General features: G+C 44.4%; 2 protein-coding genes across 9 annotated transcripts in view; one reads left to right on the plus strand and one right to left on the minus strand.

Moving 5' to 3' along the window:
* Positions 1-19,543, plus strand: part of CMSS1 (cms1 ribosomal small subunit homolog) — a 556,569-nt gene that overhangs the window by 300,501 nt on the left and 236,525 nt on the right. The gene's annotated exons all lie outside the window — the stretch shown is intronic.
* FILIP1L (filamin A interacting protein 1 like) overlaps positions 1-19,543 on the minus strand; it is a 410,054-nt gene that overhangs the window by 219,842 nt on the left and 170,669 nt on the right. For both annotated transcript variants that reach the window (XM_033940862.1, XM_033940864.1), the window contains one exon: positions 12,517-12,801. In XM_033940862.1, coding sequence (XP_033796753.1) covers positions 12,517-12,792 — 276 coding nt within the window. In that variant the 5' untranslated portion in view covers positions 12,793-12,801. Of the gene's footprint in view, positions 1-12,516; positions 12,802-19,543 lie in introns of those variants that run through there.

The raw sequence follows: 19,543 nt of genomic DNA on the forward strand, positions 1-19,543 counted from the left end.
CGCCATGCACCGCCTAGCCTGGTTACGCCTCATCGATATGGACCCCAACTTACAGGACCGGTTGGCTAACCTCCCCTGCGTGGGCAAAGAACTTTTTGATGACACTATCGAGGCAGCTACGAAACGCCTTTCGGAACACGAACGCTCTTTTGCCTCCCTCGTTCGGCAAAAGCCGAAACTGCCAGCGTCCAGGCCGTTCAGGGCCCCTCCACACCGCTACCCTCAAAAATCTACCCCTGCCTTCTCACGGCCTCCACCCCGACGCCCGCAAGCTCACCATCGGGCTCCGCCCAAGTCCCAGCCGCCTGCGACAGCCAAACCATCCCCGTCTTTTTGACGGGATAAGCGGATGGGGGCTGGCCCCCTCCGCCACAGCCCCTGGCCTCCTTCCCATCGGGGGACGCCTCAGAGCCTTCTACCCGCGCTGGGAACAAGTCACGTCGGATGCATGGGTCCTTGGCGTGATCTCATCAGGATACTCTCTCAACTTTCGGGAAAACCCTCCAGACAATCCTCCAAGGGTGTGCCCTCCCAACCAAACTCAGTTACCCCTCCTTCTCTCAGAAGCTCGAGAACTGCTTCGCCTACGGGCAGTGGAGGTGGTTCCCCCGACCAACGGGGGAAAGGGTTCTACTCCCGTTACTTCCTGGTACCGAAGAAGACGGGAGACCTGCGCCCAATTCTAGACTTGAGGCGACTCAACAAATTTCTGGTGCGGGAAAAGTTCCGGATGCTTTCCCTACCGATTCTCTACCCTCTCATCGACGAGGGAGATTGGCTCTGCTCCCTCAATCTGAAGGAAGCCTACACACATGTTCCAGTGCACCCCGCTCACCGCAAGTTCCTGCGCTTTCAGGTGGGGGACCTACACCTACAATACCAAGTCCTCCCCTTTGGCCTGGCGTCGTCACCCCGAGTCTTCACGAAGTGCCTCGTGGTGGTCGTAGCTGCCTTACGCTCTCAGGGCCTCCAGGTATTCCCCTACCTGGACGACTGGCTGATCAAAGCCCTGCCCAGGGAGGGGGTTATCTCAGCGACCCGACAGACTATTATTTACCTTCAAGGTCTGGGGTTCGAGGTAAACTTCTTAAAATCCCAGCTGCGCCCCTCTCAGTCCTTACAGTTCATCGGGGCCGTGCTGGATACGGTTCGCCTCCGCTCCTTCCTCCCCCCCTCCATGTCAAGAGGCGTTAATAAGTCTGAGTCGAAGGATTTCGCTGCTGACCTCCGTATCAGCTCGGCAGATGATGACTCTTCTGGGCCACATGGCCTCTACCGTCCACGTCATACCCTTCGCCTGCCTCCACCTGAGGACTCCCAAATGGACCCTGGCCTCCCAATGGCGTCAGGACCGGGACCCAATCGACCGTCCCGTGACAGTGACTCCTTCCTTGCAACGATTGCTCCTCTGGTGGGCCGACTCTTCAAATCTGTCCAAAGGTTTACTTTTTCTCGCCCCTCCACACAGCAAGGTACTCACCACGGATTCGTCGGAGTATGCTTGGGGAGCCCACCTGGATGGCCTACGCACTCAGGGGATGTGGTCAACAGAGGACTGCCTCTGCCACATCAACGTGCTGGAGCTTCGGGCCATCTATCTCGCTGCTGTGGCTTTTCAACATCTGCTCCATGACCGGGTGGTTCTCGTCCGAACCGACAACCAGGTAGCAATGTACTACGTAAACAAGCAAGGGGGGACGGGGTCTCGGGCCCTCTGTTAGGAAGCCCTGTGTCTCTGGAAGTGGGCAATCTCCAACAACATCTTCCTTCGAGCGGTGTACATACAAGGAGAGCGGAACTGTCTGGCAGACAGACTCAGCCGCCTCCTCCAGCCACACGAGTGGTCGCTGCACGCCCAAACCTTACGACAGGTGTTCGAGAAGTGGGGGACTCCTCAGATAGATCTGTTCACCTCCCCCCTCAACCACAAACTCCCTCAATTCTGCTCCCGGATGTACTCCCCGGACCGCCTCGAGGCCGACACCTTCCTCCTAGATTGGGAGGGAAGGTTTCTATACGCGTTTCCGCCTTTTCCTCTGATTCTGCGGACGCTGGTCCATCTCAAACCAGTGCGAGCCACTATGATCTTGATTGCTCCTCGGTGGCCATGCCAGCCTTGGTTTTCCCTTCTACTTCAACTCAGTACCAGAGATCCACTGCCTCTGCCTCTGTTTCCCTCTCTGCTATCGCAGAGCCAGGGTTCGCTGTTGCATCCAAATCTTCAGTCTCTTCATCTGAATGCTTGGTTTCTCTCCCCCTGACTTCTCTCCCTGTGTCGCAATCAGTCAAGGAAATACTGGAAGCCTCGAGGAAGGCCTCGACTAGAACCTGCTATTCCCAAAAGTGGACCAGATTCTCGTCCTGGTGCTCCTCACATGACCAGGACCCGGTGTCGGTCCCGGTCCCCTTGGTCCTGGAGTATTTGCTCCATCTTTCTCACTCCGGCCTGAAGACCAACTCCATTCGGGTACATCTTAGTGCAATTGCTGCCTTCCATCAACCCCTGGAAGGAAAAGCCCTTTCACTCCATCCCTTAGTTTCTCATTTCATGAAAGGTCTTTTGAATGTCCACCCTCCTCTCAAACCTCCCCCGGTGGTTTGGGACCTTAATGTGGTGCTGGCTCAACTCATGAAACCCCCATTTGAGCCGTTAGACAAATGCCATCTGAAATTCCTCACTTGGAAGGTGATCTTCCTACTCGCACTCACTTCCGCTCGGCGGGTTAGCGAGCTACAGGCTCTGGTGGCGGACCCACCTTTCACTGTATTCCATCACGACAAGGTGGTCCTACGCACTAACCCTAAGTTCTTGCCTAAAGTGGTGTCTGATTTTCATCTCAACCAGTCCATCGTCTTGCCAGTATTTTTCCCCAAGCCCCACTCTCACCCCGGAGAGACGGCGCTGCACACGCTTGACTGTAAGAGAGCGTTGGCCTTCTACCTCCAACGCACTCAGTCTCATCGGACAGTCCCACAATTGTTTTTGTCCTTCGACCCTAATCGGCTGGGTCGCCCAGTTTCCAAGCGCACCTTGTCCAACTGGTTGGCTGCTTGCATTTCTTTTTGCTACGCTCAGGCTGGTCTCGCGCTGCATGGTCGAGTAACGGGACATAAAGTCCGAGTGATGGCAACCTCCGTAGCTTTCCTCCGTTCCACACCCATTGAGGAAATCTGCAAGGCTGCCACGTGGTCTTCGGTTCATACTTTCACCTCCCACTACTGCCTGGATACATTGTCCAGGAGCGATGGCCGTTTTGGCCAATCGGTATTGCGTAATCTATTTGCTTAAATTGCCAACTTCCCTCCATCCCTTTTCAGTTAGCTTGGAGGTCACCCACATGTGAGAATATCATGCCTGCTTGTCCTGGGATAAAGCACAGTTACTTACCGTAACAGGTGTTATCCAGGGACAGCAGGCATATATTCTCACAACCCGCCCGCCTCACCGAGGTTGGCTTCTTTGCTGGTTAAGTGAACTGGAGACCACGAGGGGGAGATGCGCCCTCTAGTGGAGCAGGAAGGCACGCATGCGTGGAGAGCAGAGCAAACTTAAAATCTTCAATCAAGTTTGCTTGAAAAAGCTGTCCGCATCGGGGCTCCGTAGATGACGTCACCCACATGTGAGAATATATGCCTGCTGTCCCTGGATAACACCTGTTACAGTAAGTAACAGTACTTTTTAGCGCAGGGAGCCTATGAGCATTGAGAGCAGCACGAGGCATTCAGCGTAACTCCCTGTGCTAAAACCTACTATTGTGGTTTAGTAAAAAAGGAGGGGGTGTATTTGTCTATTTTTGTATTTTGTTACTGAGGTGGCATTGCATAGAGTCATCTGCCGTGACCTCTTTGAAAAAACCCGGAATATGAATAATTAACATTTTCTCTGCCTTTCAGTGTGCTTTGTGTTTTTTTTTTAATTTTATTGTTGGTAGATCATTTTGATTTAGTCATTATAAAAGTAGCTCGCAAGCCCTTAAAGTGTGGGCACCCCTGCTGTAGCGGTAACAGCTCTGACACTCATAGAATTCTATGAGTGTCGGAGTTGTTACTGCCATGGCCGGTGCTAAAAACCATGCTGTTTTTGTAAAAAGGGGGGTAAATGCTAAAAAGCTCATAGGTATTACCATGTGCTAATTCTGTTAGCATGCACTAAGCTTTATTAAAAGGGCCACTTAGTTTGTAAGCCCTCTTGATCAGGAAAATACTTAATGTACCTGAATGCAAATCACTTTGAACTACTAGTGAAAAGGCATAAGCGAAATCTAGAATCCAAATGTCTTGCATATAGAGCAGTCCCCACCCCCTCATTCCCTGTGCCTTATATTGCTGATGCAAGTATTGTGTCATAAAGTTTATTTCAAGCTTATTTAAAATTTTTATACCGCCCAATCAGCCTTCTAGGCAGTGTACAAATTCATAAAAACATAAAACATACTTTAGCTAAAATACAAGTTTAAGCTGACATTGCGTCACCAAACTGTAACTTTTAATAACTTTTGAAGACTTTTAAAAACAAAGACAAACAGGAACAAAAGGTAAAAAAGCAAGAACTACAATAGTCAAAGTAAAAGAGAACAATTAAGGAAAAAACAATAGGAGGGGCTACTACATGCCTGTTTTTAAACTCCTTGCATTGTTACAAAGTACAATCTTTGCACCAATCTTTAAAGAGAAAGTACAGTAGTACCTTGGATTACGAGTATAATCCGTTCCAGGAGCAGGCTCGTAATCCAAAATGCTCGTTTATCAAAGCGAGTTTCCCCATAGGAAATAATGGAAACTCGCTTTGATGCGTTCCCCCCCCCCGAGAACCGGCATTGCTCCCCTCGAAGGCCCCCCCTGCGATCCGACCCCCCCCTGCCTCGAACCGGCACCCCCCTGACACGATCCGACCCCCCCGACACGATTGGCACCCCCCCCCGACACGATCCAACATCCCCCCCCAACATAATTGGGCACCCCCCCGCCACTTCTTACCCTCATCTGGGCACTCTAGAAGATCGGACTCCTCGTCTGCTGGGCCTTGAGCATCTGAGCATGCTCAAGGCCCGGCACAGGAAGAAGATTTTCGGCCACAGGACATGCTGATGCCGGCGATGCCGATGCGGAGGGAAGTAAGAAGAGGGTTCGGGTGGGTTGGGGGATCTCAGGTAGCGGCGGGGGGTGCCCGATGGCGGCGGGGGGGGTGCCGGATTGTGGGGGGGAGAGTGCCCGTTCGCGGGGGGGGGCCTTAGGGGGGAGCAATGCCGGTTCTCGTGGGGGGGGGGGAAAGGTTTGGGGTGGTAACATATCAAAGCAAGTTTCCCTTACTTCCTATGGGGAAACTTGCTTTGATATACGAGCATTTTGGATTACGAGCATGCTCCTGGAACGGATTATGCTCGTAATCCAAGGTACCACTGTATATGTATACAGCTTAACTTTAACTCAAGTCCTCAAAGATAAAGATACCAAGATGTAGAATCAGCGAGAATGTATAATATGAAATTACAAAATAAACAACTAAAGACTAAAGATTGTATAGGCTGAGAAAGGTGATCAAACAATCAAAAAGTGCTCATATTCCCCCTCCTTTTTTCAGGGAAGCCATTGACAAGAAGGTTGTGAGTTGGGTAGGATCAAAGAATACATATTTTTGCATTTGATGCAATATCACACATTTACATGGGTGACGAAGAAAAAAGGTTGCCTCAAGAGCAATAACTCCTGGGTTTGACAACAAAAATTCATGTCGGCGTTTTTGTGTATCTCGTGACAGATCTTGGGTATCTTATACCCAAGAAATTCTTTCTGTTTATTTTTAAAGAAAAGTCTCAATAACCAATTCTTATCAGGTGCTAAAGCAACTGTTAGAAGAAGTGTTGCTGGTATTGCTACTTCCCGATCTGAAAGCTCCAAGACCGTAGAAATATTAAGCAATTGTTGATCATCTTCCTTTAATTTTTCTTCCCTTTTAATAGGTAAGTAATACACTTGAGTGAATGGCGGCAGTAGTTCCTCATTGATTTCTAAGACTTCTTTCAAGTAACATTTTAACATGTCTTTAGGAGTTACAGCCGCAACCCTGGGAAAATTAATTAATCTAAGATTGTTATTACGGGAAAAGTTTTCTAGAGACTCCAATTTTCTCCTTAAATTGATATTATCTCTCACCAGTGTTTCAGTAATTTGTTTAGAAACTTTCATTTCCTGGGAAGAATTCAATGTTGAGCTTTTTAAATCTTGCAAGTCAACTTTAATATTCTTAATTTCATTTTCTTGGATATAAATCTTATGCTCCAACTGAGACAGTTGGGGCTTAATTGATTTAGCTAGATCCGCTACAAAGTCCCAAATTGCCTCTAGAGTTATTTCTTGAGGTTTCTTTAATGTAGAAAGAGGTCCTTTAAGAGCAAAACTCTCACCAACCGGTGTCCCCTCCTGACTGTGGCTCTCCTGCTCATGGGCAGACCGCGGCGATGACAAATCCTCAGGTTCCAACGGAATCCCCTGTAAAGGCAGGAGATCCAACTCCATGCTCCCCTCTTTATTCCCAATGGCCTCTGGGGAGAGTCCCTCACCACCTTCCAATGGTTCCTCCACCCGCAGGGAGCTGACTATCTGAGGAGGAGGAGGAGGAGGAGGCACTCTGGCATCGGGGCTCAAGATGGTTTCCAGGCCCATGGAGAACGCCTCCATCTCGCCGCGGTGTGTCTCCTGCAGGCATGCCGACGCCCCTGTGACATCCTGCATTCGGCACAGAAGTTCATCTATGCTGCCGCGACTAAATGCAGTGAGGCTCCAAAGGCACTACGGCCCCTCCGCTTTGGCATTACTGCAGGTCAGTTGTTTAGTAGGAAAAGGACAATAGTAGACGAGCACTCAGCAGCGAAGCGCTCAGCCCAGCCGTCCATCCACCATCTTGGTCTCTGTCCATTGTATCACCAAACCCACTCACTTTTCACACACCCACCTTCCAAAAATGTCAAATGAAAAAAACTATATGACAACCTAATAGCCACCAAAGCAGATAAACTGGTCAGACAAATCACCATTCTGTTATCATCAACCACAGACTACAAAACCTTCAGGAAAGATATTAAAACCCTACTCTTCAAAAAATACATAAAACCTATCTAATACAACCAGTTCCTACCTAACCCCACCTACCCACTCTACATCCTTAATATACTCTAATTATGCTTCTAACTACCCAACTAATGCTAAAATGCCTCTATTTACCCAACACTTACCACCTTAAGATCTCGACAACTCTAGTAATTCTTACTACCCAACACTTATCACCTTAAGATCTCGATAACTCTTTGGTAATTCTTATGTAACTCTTATGTCATCTCTTATGCTATTCATGTAAACTTTTATGTAAACTCTGATAACTTATATAATTCGCCTTAAACCGCAAGGTATTGGCGGAATAGAAATCACTAATGTAATGTAATGTCTTATTTCCAGTTTGAAGTAAATCTTCACGATGTTGTAATTTGGAGCATTGGCAAATCTATGGGCCATGACAGGGGCTTGTTTTTCAAACTCCTCTGATGTGGTACATAATCTTTTAAACCTTAGAAATTGACTATAGGGAAGATTTCTCTTAAGTGGTTTCTGGTGAAAGCTTGAGTAGTTCAAATAATTATTTTTATCAGTAGGCTTTTTGTAAATGATAGTACGGAAACTATAACGGTCTTTAGAGATCATGATGTTGAGGAATGCAATATGGTGTTCATGAAATTCCATTTTGAACTTAAGATTGCAATCACATGTGTTGAGCCACTCCAGAAAGGAGTGTCATCTGCGGATATTGCCTTTCCATAAGATAAGTCTGACCTCATTCTGGACTGTAACAACTACAGACTGTAACAACTACAGAGCAATTGCATTAATTCCAAACGCCAGCAAAATATTGCTGAAAATAATACAACGAAGGCTCCAGTCATATGTTGAGCTGGTTTCAGAAAAGGTCAAAGAATGGTCTGAAATTTGGCAGCTAAAATTTAATGCTAAGAAATAAAAGGTCATGCATTTGGGCTGCAAAAACCTGAGGGAACAGTACATTTTAGGGGGTGAAGAACTTAAGTGCACAACAGAAGAGTGGGACTTGGGTGTAATTGTATGTATGATCTTAAGGTGACCAAACAGGTTGAAAAGGTGACAGCAAAAGCTAGAAGGATGCTAGGATGCGTTGGAAGAGTTGTGGCCAGTAGGAAACAGGAGATATTGATGCCCCTGTATAAGACTCTGGTGAGACCTCATTTAGAATATTGTGTACAATTCTGGAGGCCGCACTTTCAAAAACATAAAAAGGATGGAGTTGGTCCAGAGGAAGGCTACTAAAATGGTGCGTGGTCTTCATCATAAGGAGTATAGGGACAGACTTATGGGTCCTTTTACTAAGGTGCGTTAGCCGATTTAGCACACGCTAACTTTTTTAGTGCACGCTAATCGATTTAGCGTGGCTAAACGCTAACACATCTATTATAGTCTATGGATGCATTAGCGTTTAGCTGCGCTAAATCGATTAGCGCATGCTAAATCAGCTAGTGCACCTTAGTAAAATAGGGAGTTAAAGATCTCAATCTGTATATTTTGGAGGAAAGGCAGGAGAGGAGAGATTTGATAGAGACATTTAAATACCTATGTGATGTAAATGCGCATGAGTCGAGTCTCTCATTTCAAAGGAAGCTCTGGAATGAGAGGGCATAGCATGAAGTTAAGAGGTAATAGACTTAGGAGTAATATAAGTAAATACTTTTTTACAGAAAGGGTGGTAGATGCATGGAGCAATCTCCCAGAAGAGGTGGTGGAGACAGAGACTGTGTCTTAGAGAGAGGAAGAGATCATAGTTACTGTGGATGGGCAGACTAGATGGGCCATTTGACCTTTATCTGCCATCATGTTTCTATGATATTGGAGAAGAGCAAAGAATACCAAAAACCCCTCCCTATACCTTTGCTTCATCGACTACAGCAAAGCTTTTGATTATGTGGATCACAATAAACTATTGAGAGCTCTAGTACACATGAGAATACCGAAACACATAGCTCAGCTGACAGAGAGCCTATATGAAAATCAAGAAGCTGCAGTGAGAACTGAATTTGGTAACACTGATTGGCTTCCAATGAAATGTGGTGTCAAGCAAGGATACAACTTGTCACCTTATCTGTTCAACCTATATGGTGAAACCATCTTCAGAAAAGCAAATTTGGAAGTAGAGATTGTCTGTTTCAAATTTGGTGGCCGATATATAAACAACTTGCTCTATGCAGATGATACAGCGCTCATCACAAGCAGCAAAGAAGACATGCTGTATCTACTGAGAAAAGTCAAAGCTGAAAGTCGTAACATGGGATTAGAACTGAACATAAACAAAACGAAGATCATGAACACGGAAAATGATGAAGATTTTGAGCTTGAAGGCAACAGAATAGAAGCTGTAAAGGATTTCAATCTCCTGGGCTCTTTTGTAAACAAAGAAGCAACTAGCAGGGTGGAAATACTCCGCAGACTAGCACTTGGTTGCTCTTCAATGAAGGCTCTCGACAAAGTATTCAAGGGCAAGGAGGTAACACTCCAAACGAAGATCAGTCTTTCCCACACACTCATTTTCTCAGTTGTCAGTTATGGATGTGAAAGCTGAATGCTATGGAAATAAAACAGAAAAAAGATTGACTTATTTGAGTTTTAGGGCTGGAGAAGAATTTTAGGCATGCCATGGACCGCTGGGAGAATTAACAAATCGATTCTAGAAGAGATCAAACTTGCTATGTTACTTAAAGCCCAAATGATGACGTTACAACTGTCTTATTTTGGTCACACCATCAGAAGAGAGAGATCACTGGAGAAGGACATCATGTTTGGGAAGATCAAAGGAACCAGGCGAAGAGGGCGACCTGCAATCAGATGGCTAGACATGTTGAAAATAACCATGGAGATGATACTGGAGGACCTTTCTGGACTAGCACAAAACTGATTTCTTTTTAGATCTGCAATTCATCAAGTCACTAGGACTCAAGCACAAGTCAATGGCACCTAACAACAGCAAACTAAATGTATTTTCTATGTCTGGCTTAAACCTGTCTCCATAAAAGCTACTTTCATATGTTCTTTTAGCTGGATTAAGGCTGGACAATTTTCAGAAAGCCCATTTACATGGGTAAGATGGCTTTTGAAAATTACCCTCCTTGGCACTTAGATATATTTGTTCTAGACTTTGGGACAGTTTTCATGAAATTACCAAATTTGGAAATCTGTGGAGCCTTACAGGGTGGGTGTGCACCCCGATTCAAGGCTAGATTAACACATTATTGGGACTTGGCAAACATATATTTATGGGCTCCCTACCAGGATTTCCCCTTCCCCCCTCTCCCTGTTTTACTTCTTTTCTCAACCTTGCCTCTCTTCCTCTCCCCCCCCCCCCAACCTTTCACCTCTCTAGAAGTAGCAGGGAACATGCAGAACCTATCTGTGGACAAGGTGGCAGTAATACTTGGTGGGTGAGCACATGCCTCAAATGGAAAGGCTTAATGGTTAGAGCTGGAGAATTGTTTTATGTATTTATTCAATTTTCTATACTGTTCTCCCAGGGGATCTCAGAATGAATTTATTTAGGTACTCAAGCATTTTTCCCTGTCAGTCCCGGCAGGCTCACAATCTATCTAATGTACCTGGGGCAATGGGGGGATTAAGTGACTTACCCAGGGTCACAAGGAGCAGTGTTGATGCTGAGGCTGTAGCGTTATCCACTGTGCCACACCACCAGGTTACCCAGTTCCAGAAAGTAGATTCTGAACTAGTCTTCAATCCTATCCTGATGCATTATGGGACATGAAGCACTAATTTCACTTGGTAGTATCAGAGACTACAAATAGCAAATGGGGAGATGTTCATCCAATGGATTGTCCAAAAAGTCTCCCTCCTAGAGCTGGATAACTTGGCAGTTCTACAGCAGTGAGCCAAGAATCAAAAAAGTTCTACAAGCCATTTTCACCTTCCACTGCCTCTGATAGAAACTAGACAGTGTAATTGAGATATATGTTTACAAAGTTGTTTTTTAAAAATATATGTTTATTGAAAGCGGAAAGGGACCCAAAGGGCACAATACAAGGAAAGGTTGAAAATACAGAAACAGATTACAAAGTTTTATGTGTGAGAAAAGCTTCACAAATGAAAGCAGCAGCATAAAAATTGTCTTTCTTTGGTGTTTCTGAAAGGATATAGACAGACAGAGAGAAGGCAGTATTAAGAAAGTTTTCAAGGGAAATTGCGCAGTAAATAACTAGCTGGCTAAATTCCCCAGGCAGAAAACTTCCCTTCCTTTAGTATGCACACAGGTACATTTGTAGCAATGGATGTTAAAAGGGAAGCTCTGTTTTTATGACCCAGAAACATACACAAGTGCATGCACTCTCTCAGGCAGTGTCCCCCCCCCCCCCCTCCACACTATACATTAATTGCTACCAGTTCTTTAACTCAACCTGCAGCAAACCCTTCATACTTTTTGCCCTTCTTTTTATATTCCTTTTCCCTTCTCCACAGCTCTATCCTAAATCCCATACAGAGGGCTCAGCCCCTTCTTCCTCTGACTAGACTAGAGCCTCCCCATTGGCCTGATCCTATCACAGTCTATGCACTGAAATGGGAAAGATTAGAGAGCTATAAAGGGCTAAATTGTGAAAAAAAATCCAGATACTTTAGCTATCATTCTGACTTCAAGCATGGAAATGTACAAATTTGTAGAATCCCCCCCCCCCAATCCAGCCAATTTGCAATCCAAGGCTCCTCAGCACATCTGATAGGGCCCCACTAAACATTTGGGCCTGAGGCACATGCCGTACTCCGGCTCTACTCAGAGGGCAAATTTATAAAAAAAAATCTATCATATAATGAAAAATAGGCACCTCATTTCCCTTATAGAACACTAATATAACTAAGCACTGTAGATACATGCATATATATTAGGTTGAATATTTAGGACTGCCACAGAGCTGGTATAAATGCTTGTGCCTAGATTAGTTTTAAAAAAAGTGTGTTAATCATAACATTCTATAATTTAGTCACATAAGGGGACAACATATATTGCCTTTGTGTGGTTACAATCGAAGCAGATTATAGACTGTAAAACTGCACACCACCCAGATCTACACATGTATATGACCTCTTTGAAATTACATATCATATTTAGGTACCAGCTTATCGCCAGATTATTGACCTTTATGCACACATACATGGGTATATGCCAGTAGTCTGGTCATTTATGTGTCCCTTGTTCTCTTTTATAGAATTATCCTCCTCCAATTCCCTCCCCCCCATGCTGCTATTATATGCACATCTTCTCACAGAACTGATGAAATGCATTGGATGTGGACAGGACATACCATTAGCTTGTAGTAATGACAGGCCTATTAAACATGATTCATAGCCTAAATCACAGCTGACTGGAGATTCCCACACTTTTTTAAAATTCTATTTACATTGTAAATTAACAGCAAACAGCGTTTAAAAAAAGATAGTCAAACCAACCTGGAGTTCTCCTTCAAGCACACTAAGAAGGAACAGCAGATCATCTCGTGATAGGTCCTTTCCTTGCTCAGAATAAGTCCTTGTCCTTGACGTTTTTCCAGATTTGTGGCTTCTCAGAATGGTGTCGCTTTCTGCCACATACTCTTTATCCTTGGAGCACATTATTTTCCCAGTTTCAGGCTCTTCCATTTCAGTGCTGCTATGCTGGTGTCTTAGCCTTTGCTGTGTCTGCTTTGGCCTTGGTGAACTTTCTATGCTGTTGCTCCGGGAACGCATTTCTATATTCTGTGCAATGACAAAACGAAAAAATGAATAGACCAAACTAGTGCTGATATATGACCCAGACTAAAAAACATTCTTTTAAAATTAGAAAGAAGCCAGCCAGCCCTGTGGCATCTTTGACAGAAGTCGGATCAGAAACTTTGCTTAGAAATGTGAAGCTTAGGAATGCCATTTGAAGCAGCTGCCTAGTTTATTACTAAAAACATTATATTTCCTGGGTTTAAAAATTTTTGTATGAATTAATGTTCTTTTTTTGGTCTTTATTTCTATGTTGTTTTAATTTTAGCATCAACAGAGATAACTATTCTGCTGTGGTAAAAGTTGGACTTTTACAAAACAGGTAACCTGCAGTTGAGTGCTGTAGGTTATTAACTTCTGTGGTACATGAATAATGCAACTTGTGATTGACCTCACGAGCTGCCTTATTACCACCAGGAGCACTAGGCCACTAATCTGCAGCTCGATGCTCGCGGGCCACTTCTTAAAGGGGTCAAACATCAGAAGCCCAATCTCTCCCTTCCCTGTGAAACCCTCCCTTCACACACATACACCCCTCTAAAAGCCCCCTATTACTTTCCCAGCACTAGCTTTCAGCTAGTATTATTTTTCTTAGAAGTGCTCACAGTAAACTGGGTTATTCAATTTATATAATAATGAGGTGTTTTGCATGGATTTACATGCTTTGCATCTCATTATGTATCCTGCAGTAAGGCATTAATGTGCGTAATAGTAATATTATGCAGACTATTGTCATTTAACTTGTATTAAGGGGCAAATAACATACATTATGGCCATAATACCTTAATAGCTGCCCCTTAAGTTGAATGCAGCTTTTAAATTTAATTATGTAAGCATGCCATCTTCTTCCCACTGCTGGATTGGCTCTTAATGATTCAGATATACTGTATATATATCATTCTCTTTGCTGTAATTCTTCTGTAAAACTTAATGAATGAATTGTCTAGCTTACTAAATGATTTCTATGTATGGCAATGCATGATGACTGAACTTTATCATTTGCTACTTGTCTCTACTAGAATAATTCTATAAGGAACTGTGTATGGTGGTATTTTAGTCCTTTATGTGCCTAAGTGGCCTCTTATAGAGTATTGATGGCACATACTTTGCCAATGCAGTGTTCTCCCCAGAAATATTTTCCAGCCGGGTGGCATGAAAAAGTAGCCGGGTGGGGCGGGACGGGGAAATTTGGTGAGGAAAATTAAGGGCTCCTTTTACTAAGCTGCAATAGCGTTTTTAGCGTGTGCAGCTATGTAGCGCGCTACATAGCTAGAACTAACGCCAGCTCAATGCTGGTGTTAGCATCTAGCACGTGCGGCAATTCTGCGCGAGCTAAGCGCGCGGTAAAACCGCTATCGCAGCTTAGTAAAAGGAGCCCTAAATGTATACTATTTGTATTAGTTAATTATTATTAGTTATTTTCCAATGCTCAATATGACTACCTTTCTTAAGGTTTGACATTTGTTCCATAATTTTTTATTAAATTTAAGAAGTATCCAATTCTAGAAGTGAATAATTAGATATTTGCCCTCTTTCAAATGGTATAGAGCAGTGTCTCTCAAACTTTTTAAACTCCGGCACACTAAAGGGCTTTTTGTGGCACACTAAATGTAGCAAATGTTTTTCATGGCTGGAAAAAATTTCTGGGGAGAACACTGATGCCCTTAGTTTTCAAGGTCCAATCACGTCAAAGAATGATGCTTATCTGGGCAGTTGTATAATAAAAAGAATGGATAAGATAACATGAGAAGTGAAATTGTCATGAATCAGAGGGATACATACTAGAGAGTTGCGCGGGGACAGAAATCCCACCCGTCCCCACCTGTCCCCGCCAAAATCCCACCCGTCCCCACCCGTCCCCGTGAGGAATCCCTCCGTCCCCACCCGTCCCCGTGAGGAATCCCTCCGTCCCCACCCGTCCCCGCGAGGAATCCCCTCCGTCCCCACCCGTCCCCGCGAGGAATCCCCTCCGTCCCCGCAAGGAATCCCCTCCGTCACCACCCTTCCCTATAAACTTCAGAAATAGTTATTTTATTTAATTATGCTACTGAATTAAAGGCTCTGGTAGAGACCCATTTACAAATAAGCAAAGAGACTTTACTAATTTGGAAAAATTAATTGGGAAGAATACATACTTTGTAAATGGGTTTCTACCAGAACCTCTAATGTAAATATAAAATATAAATACTCAGCTGATGAGAACCCACAAACTGTCAGCTGAGGACTTCCTTTGCAGTTGGCCGGGGGTCCCTTTTGCCAAGCTTGGCAGGCAGCAGTAGCGTCCCTGAGTCACAGATGCTGGCACCTCAGTGGCTCATGGATGCTACCAGCGACTGCTGCGCTTGGTGGAGGGGAGTTCTGGCCATCTCTAGAGGAGGTCCTCTGCTGGCGGTGCTTGGGGATCCCCACCAGTCACAGCAAGGGTCAACAAGTACTTCAACACTGTAGAAATAAAACCAGAAATGCATTTCCTTTTCTTTTGAACACAATACAAAGACATCTGCCATATACATTTCCCAAAGCTAACATATTTTAGTCAATAAATTCCGTTTTTTACCTTTGTTGTCTGGAGACTTATTTTTCCATAAAGTTGGCCCAGTTTCTTTTTTCCGCTTTCTTTTTTCCGCTTTCCCATCTTCTGTAAATTCTTCTGTTGCTGTCCATTGGTTCCCCCTACCATGGTCCAGCATTTATCTCTTTCTCATCTTTCGTGCCTGCCCACCAGTCCCACGCCCAACATTTCTCCTTCTATCACCCCTTTCCAGCATTATGCCACATCTCTCCCTCCATTCCCTTCACCACTGTCCAATATTCCTCCCTCTTACATCCCTTTCAATCTGCCCCATTGTTCCCTTGCCACATTTCTCACTCTCATCTTTTTCTTCCCTATCATATTCTGTACCTTCCTCCCTACGACCAAAAATTCTCCTCTTTCTTCCATTTGCCGTGTGTACACAACCATCTCTCTTTCCCGCTCTTTGACACACCCACACCCAATTCTCCCTTTCTATTCCCTCCCCCACCTCAGCATCTCTTTCCCTCCTTTCCTCTCTCCCCAGTTCATGACTTCTGTGTCCAAAAATGCACTCCCTTCCAGCCTTCATTCGAGTCCAGATAACAGCAGGGGTTGGAGGCAGCCTGCAGCAAGCCATATGTAGCCGACCCAGAAGTCTTCCCCCGAAGTCAGAGCTGACATCAGAGGGAAGGCTTTGCATCAGTCTGGCGGCGGCTGAGGTGTCAGGTGGGAAGGGGTAGATACTGGATATAGGAGGTGAGAGGAGACAGACTAGATAGAAATGGGGAGGGATCAGACACACTGGATGAAAGGGGAAAGATAAGACAAACTGGAATGCCTGGGGAGAGAGAAAAAGACAGATGATGGATGGAAAGAAAAGGAGAGGGGAGGAAGACATTGAATGGAAAGGAGGAGAGGGGGAGGATACGGATGAAAGGGAGGAAAGAGAAAGATGGAGCAGACACTGAATAGAAGGGGGAGAAAGAGAAATGAAGCAGATGCTGGGCTGAAAGGGGGGAAAGATGGGCAGATGCTGGATGGAAGGGGGGGAGAAAGAAGGGTGGATGATGGATGGGATGACAGAGAAGGCAGAAAGGAGGAAGAGAGGAGACAGATCAGATGCTGGGCAGAAGCAGCAGACAGAGGGGCAGATGCTGGATGGAAAGAGGGGGAGGGGCAGATGCTGGATGGAAAGGGACCTAAGGTCAGCATCTGAATGGCCATGCAAGTCTGCATGGGTCCAAATGGTGCCACACACTGCTAGACCCCCCCCCCCAGTCCATTGTGCTTTCTAGAAGCCAGTATTGTGGTGCAGCCTGGTCCCTGCTAGGTTTTCTCCCCCTAGAATGGGACAGACTGTGCTTTTGCCGGCAGAGGCAGAGTGGTGAGCCTGCACGATGTCGCAAACTAGCCCCCCTCCCCACCCCACCCCACCCCACAAATGTCCTCCACCCAGAACAGGATCGAATCTGGGTTCCCAGTAGCTGAGCAGTGAGCCTACCGAGGTATCCCCTACCGAGAATGGATTCTCTCCAATTTTCTTAGTTCCTGTTTGGTGGTTAGTAGTTCTGAGTCAAACCATTCATTTGGTGGTCTATCTTTTTTATGTATGTTTGGTATGGGGCTATTTGGTCTAAAAGCCCTTTGCTGAAATTTTCCCATCTTGTTGGGAAGTCTTGAATTTCTTTGGTTGTGGGACATAGCTCATAGTGAGCCCAGAATTCGGTTGGGTTTATAGTACCACGACTGGTTATTGTTTTCGTGTTGTCGCTTTTGTGTTTTGGTTGTGTACTCTGTTTTTGCCAGCATAGGCTGAACTTGCCAATATAATGATCTGACCAGATGCATTTATCCCAGGACCCTGTGTTGTATTGTATTTTAGGGTCTATTGTTTCTTTGTGGGAGAAGGTGATTATGTCTAGTTTATGTCCTTTTTCATGAGTTATTTCTGCTTCTGGATTTGGAAAGTCGAGTGACATTAGGAAGTTGGCAATTTCGGTTACTTCTGGTTTTGTCTTTTGTTCTAGGTGTAGGAAATTCTACTTTACGGAGAAGGTGGTAGATGCCTAGAATGCTCTGTTGCCATGTCTGGGTGGCCAGTCCATCACAATGCTGGCCCCTCCCACATTCAAAAGGTCTTGTTCTGGGTGTTTGGGACTTGGACTAAATTTTGGTCGAGAATGTGGTATAAAGATAGATGACCTGGCGGTCTGGACGAATAATAGCCTGGACATCCAGATAGATGATTCTCAAAAAAATATATATTTTAGACATATTTTTCGAGAATGGACATTTTTCCACTGCTGACTTTGGGCGTCTAGTGCCATACATCCGAATTGGACTTAGACGTATCTTTTGATTATGCTCATGTTCCTTAAATCCAATGGTAGAGTGTTCCACAGTCAAGCACCTTCAATATAGAATAGAGGATCAAAATACATCTAATCTAATATGTTTAAATTAAAGAATATCTGAAAGCTCCTTGTCAGCTGATCATAAGTTCCATGTAGACCTATAAATTTGGACAGAAGATAACAGTAACTAATAGAGATTCATTGTCCTAAGACACAAAACCATGAGATAGACAGCCAGTACAAGTTCATCAAAACAGGCGTAATATGTTCAAAACTGGACACTCCTGCTACAAGGTGAGCAGAGACATTTTGAACAAGCCTCAAGGCTAGGAAGTCCTAGATGTAGAGAGTTAACAATAGTCCAAAAAAGGAGTGATCTAAAATTCTTCAAACACCTGATCAATGTCAGTTTCTAGAAAGCATTTTGGATTGTATCCTTTATCTTTAAACGAGAGAGAAGAATGCACAAAGATTTCCAAGATACCAACAGCCAAAATCAATAGGTATCATAATATCAACACAAACAGGAAGTATTCTTTCAGTCAAATTATTACATGACAAAAAATCAGCACTTGAGTCTAGGCAAGATTTAATTTAAGGCAATTAGCTTTCATCCTACTCTGCACTATCTGCAAACACATAACAAGGAAACACAAAAGATTATCAATAGAATCACTTGTAGGAAAATAGAATTGAATATCGTCTACATAAAGACGAGACTGCAGCCAAGACAAGTCTTGACAAATAGAAGTTAAATAGAATTGAATTTCACTTGCATAAATATGAGACTGCAGGCCAAGCCAAAACTTGACAAACAAAAGTCAAGCAGATAATGCTGACTCTTGGTATACACTAGCAGAGATGGACTTCTAGTCAGATTGCTCCCTGCCAACATGAACACAAAAACAGTGATTCAAGAAAAAATACAAGCCAATCCTATACTTTACCTTGCATACCTAAAGTATGTAAATGGTTTTGCAATGGACCATGGAAGATTTGAGTCATCCAGATTGGGACTTGCATAGTTCTGGTAGTATTTTAGAAAAGGGTTTGCTAAAGTAGAACCTTTTCAAAAACTCCTGCAGGAGTGCATCTGTATTTGCTGGCATGCACTGTGGGAGGAGCCATTTTATAAATATTCCCATTGAAAAAATGAACGGCCCAGTCCAAGCAGCTTTCACATGGAGTTGACAGCACTTACACGTGGAAGTGGCAAGTTCACACCTTCCATGTGTAAGTGCTGACACTTCCACCTGTACTGTAGGTGTGCCCCATTTTACCAACCTACATGGGTATGTGCTGCCAATTAATTAGTGAGGCTGCAATATTAATGTAGCTTCATTTCTGAGGTGGTCAAAATCTACATGGGATTATGTCTCCCTTAATCCCTCATGTAAATCTCTGGCAGAAACAAGCACTTTCCTAAAACCTATGCATGCTGTGGCGCAGGTGTAAAAGCCGACATGGAAATTTTCTCTGTATGCATGTGTTCTCTTTGTGAAACAAAGAATGCACATGTACATTTTAGTCCTATCCAAGCCCTGTCTAAACCATGCCCTCTTGAAATCTCTACATAGTATATAGATTTCCATGTGTAAATAGGAATTTTCTGAAACTGGCTTTTACATTATATATAAACACCAATCTGTTCACATAGAAATAGCAAATAGAACTTCTTTGATAACCTTTTAAATGTGTCTGCTGTTGTAAATCCTGAAGATCAGAGCTTGTCTCATATGTCTCTTTCTAAGCCTCTCTTTTTTCTTACTCTCTGCCCATTCAGCAGCTTCTGGTGGAATGTAGTGTTAGGGAATGACCTCATGTGCATTCACTGTGTTCGCTCCCATTCCTGCGCTTT

Source organism: Geotrypetes seraphini, chromosome 4 (genome assembly GCF_902459505.1).
Source record: "Geotrypetes seraphini chromosome 4, aGeoSer1.1, whole genome shotgun sequence".
Classification (NCBI taxonomy): domain Eukaryota; kingdom Metazoa; phylum Chordata; class Amphibia; order Gymnophiona; family Dermophiidae; genus Geotrypetes; species Geotrypetes seraphini.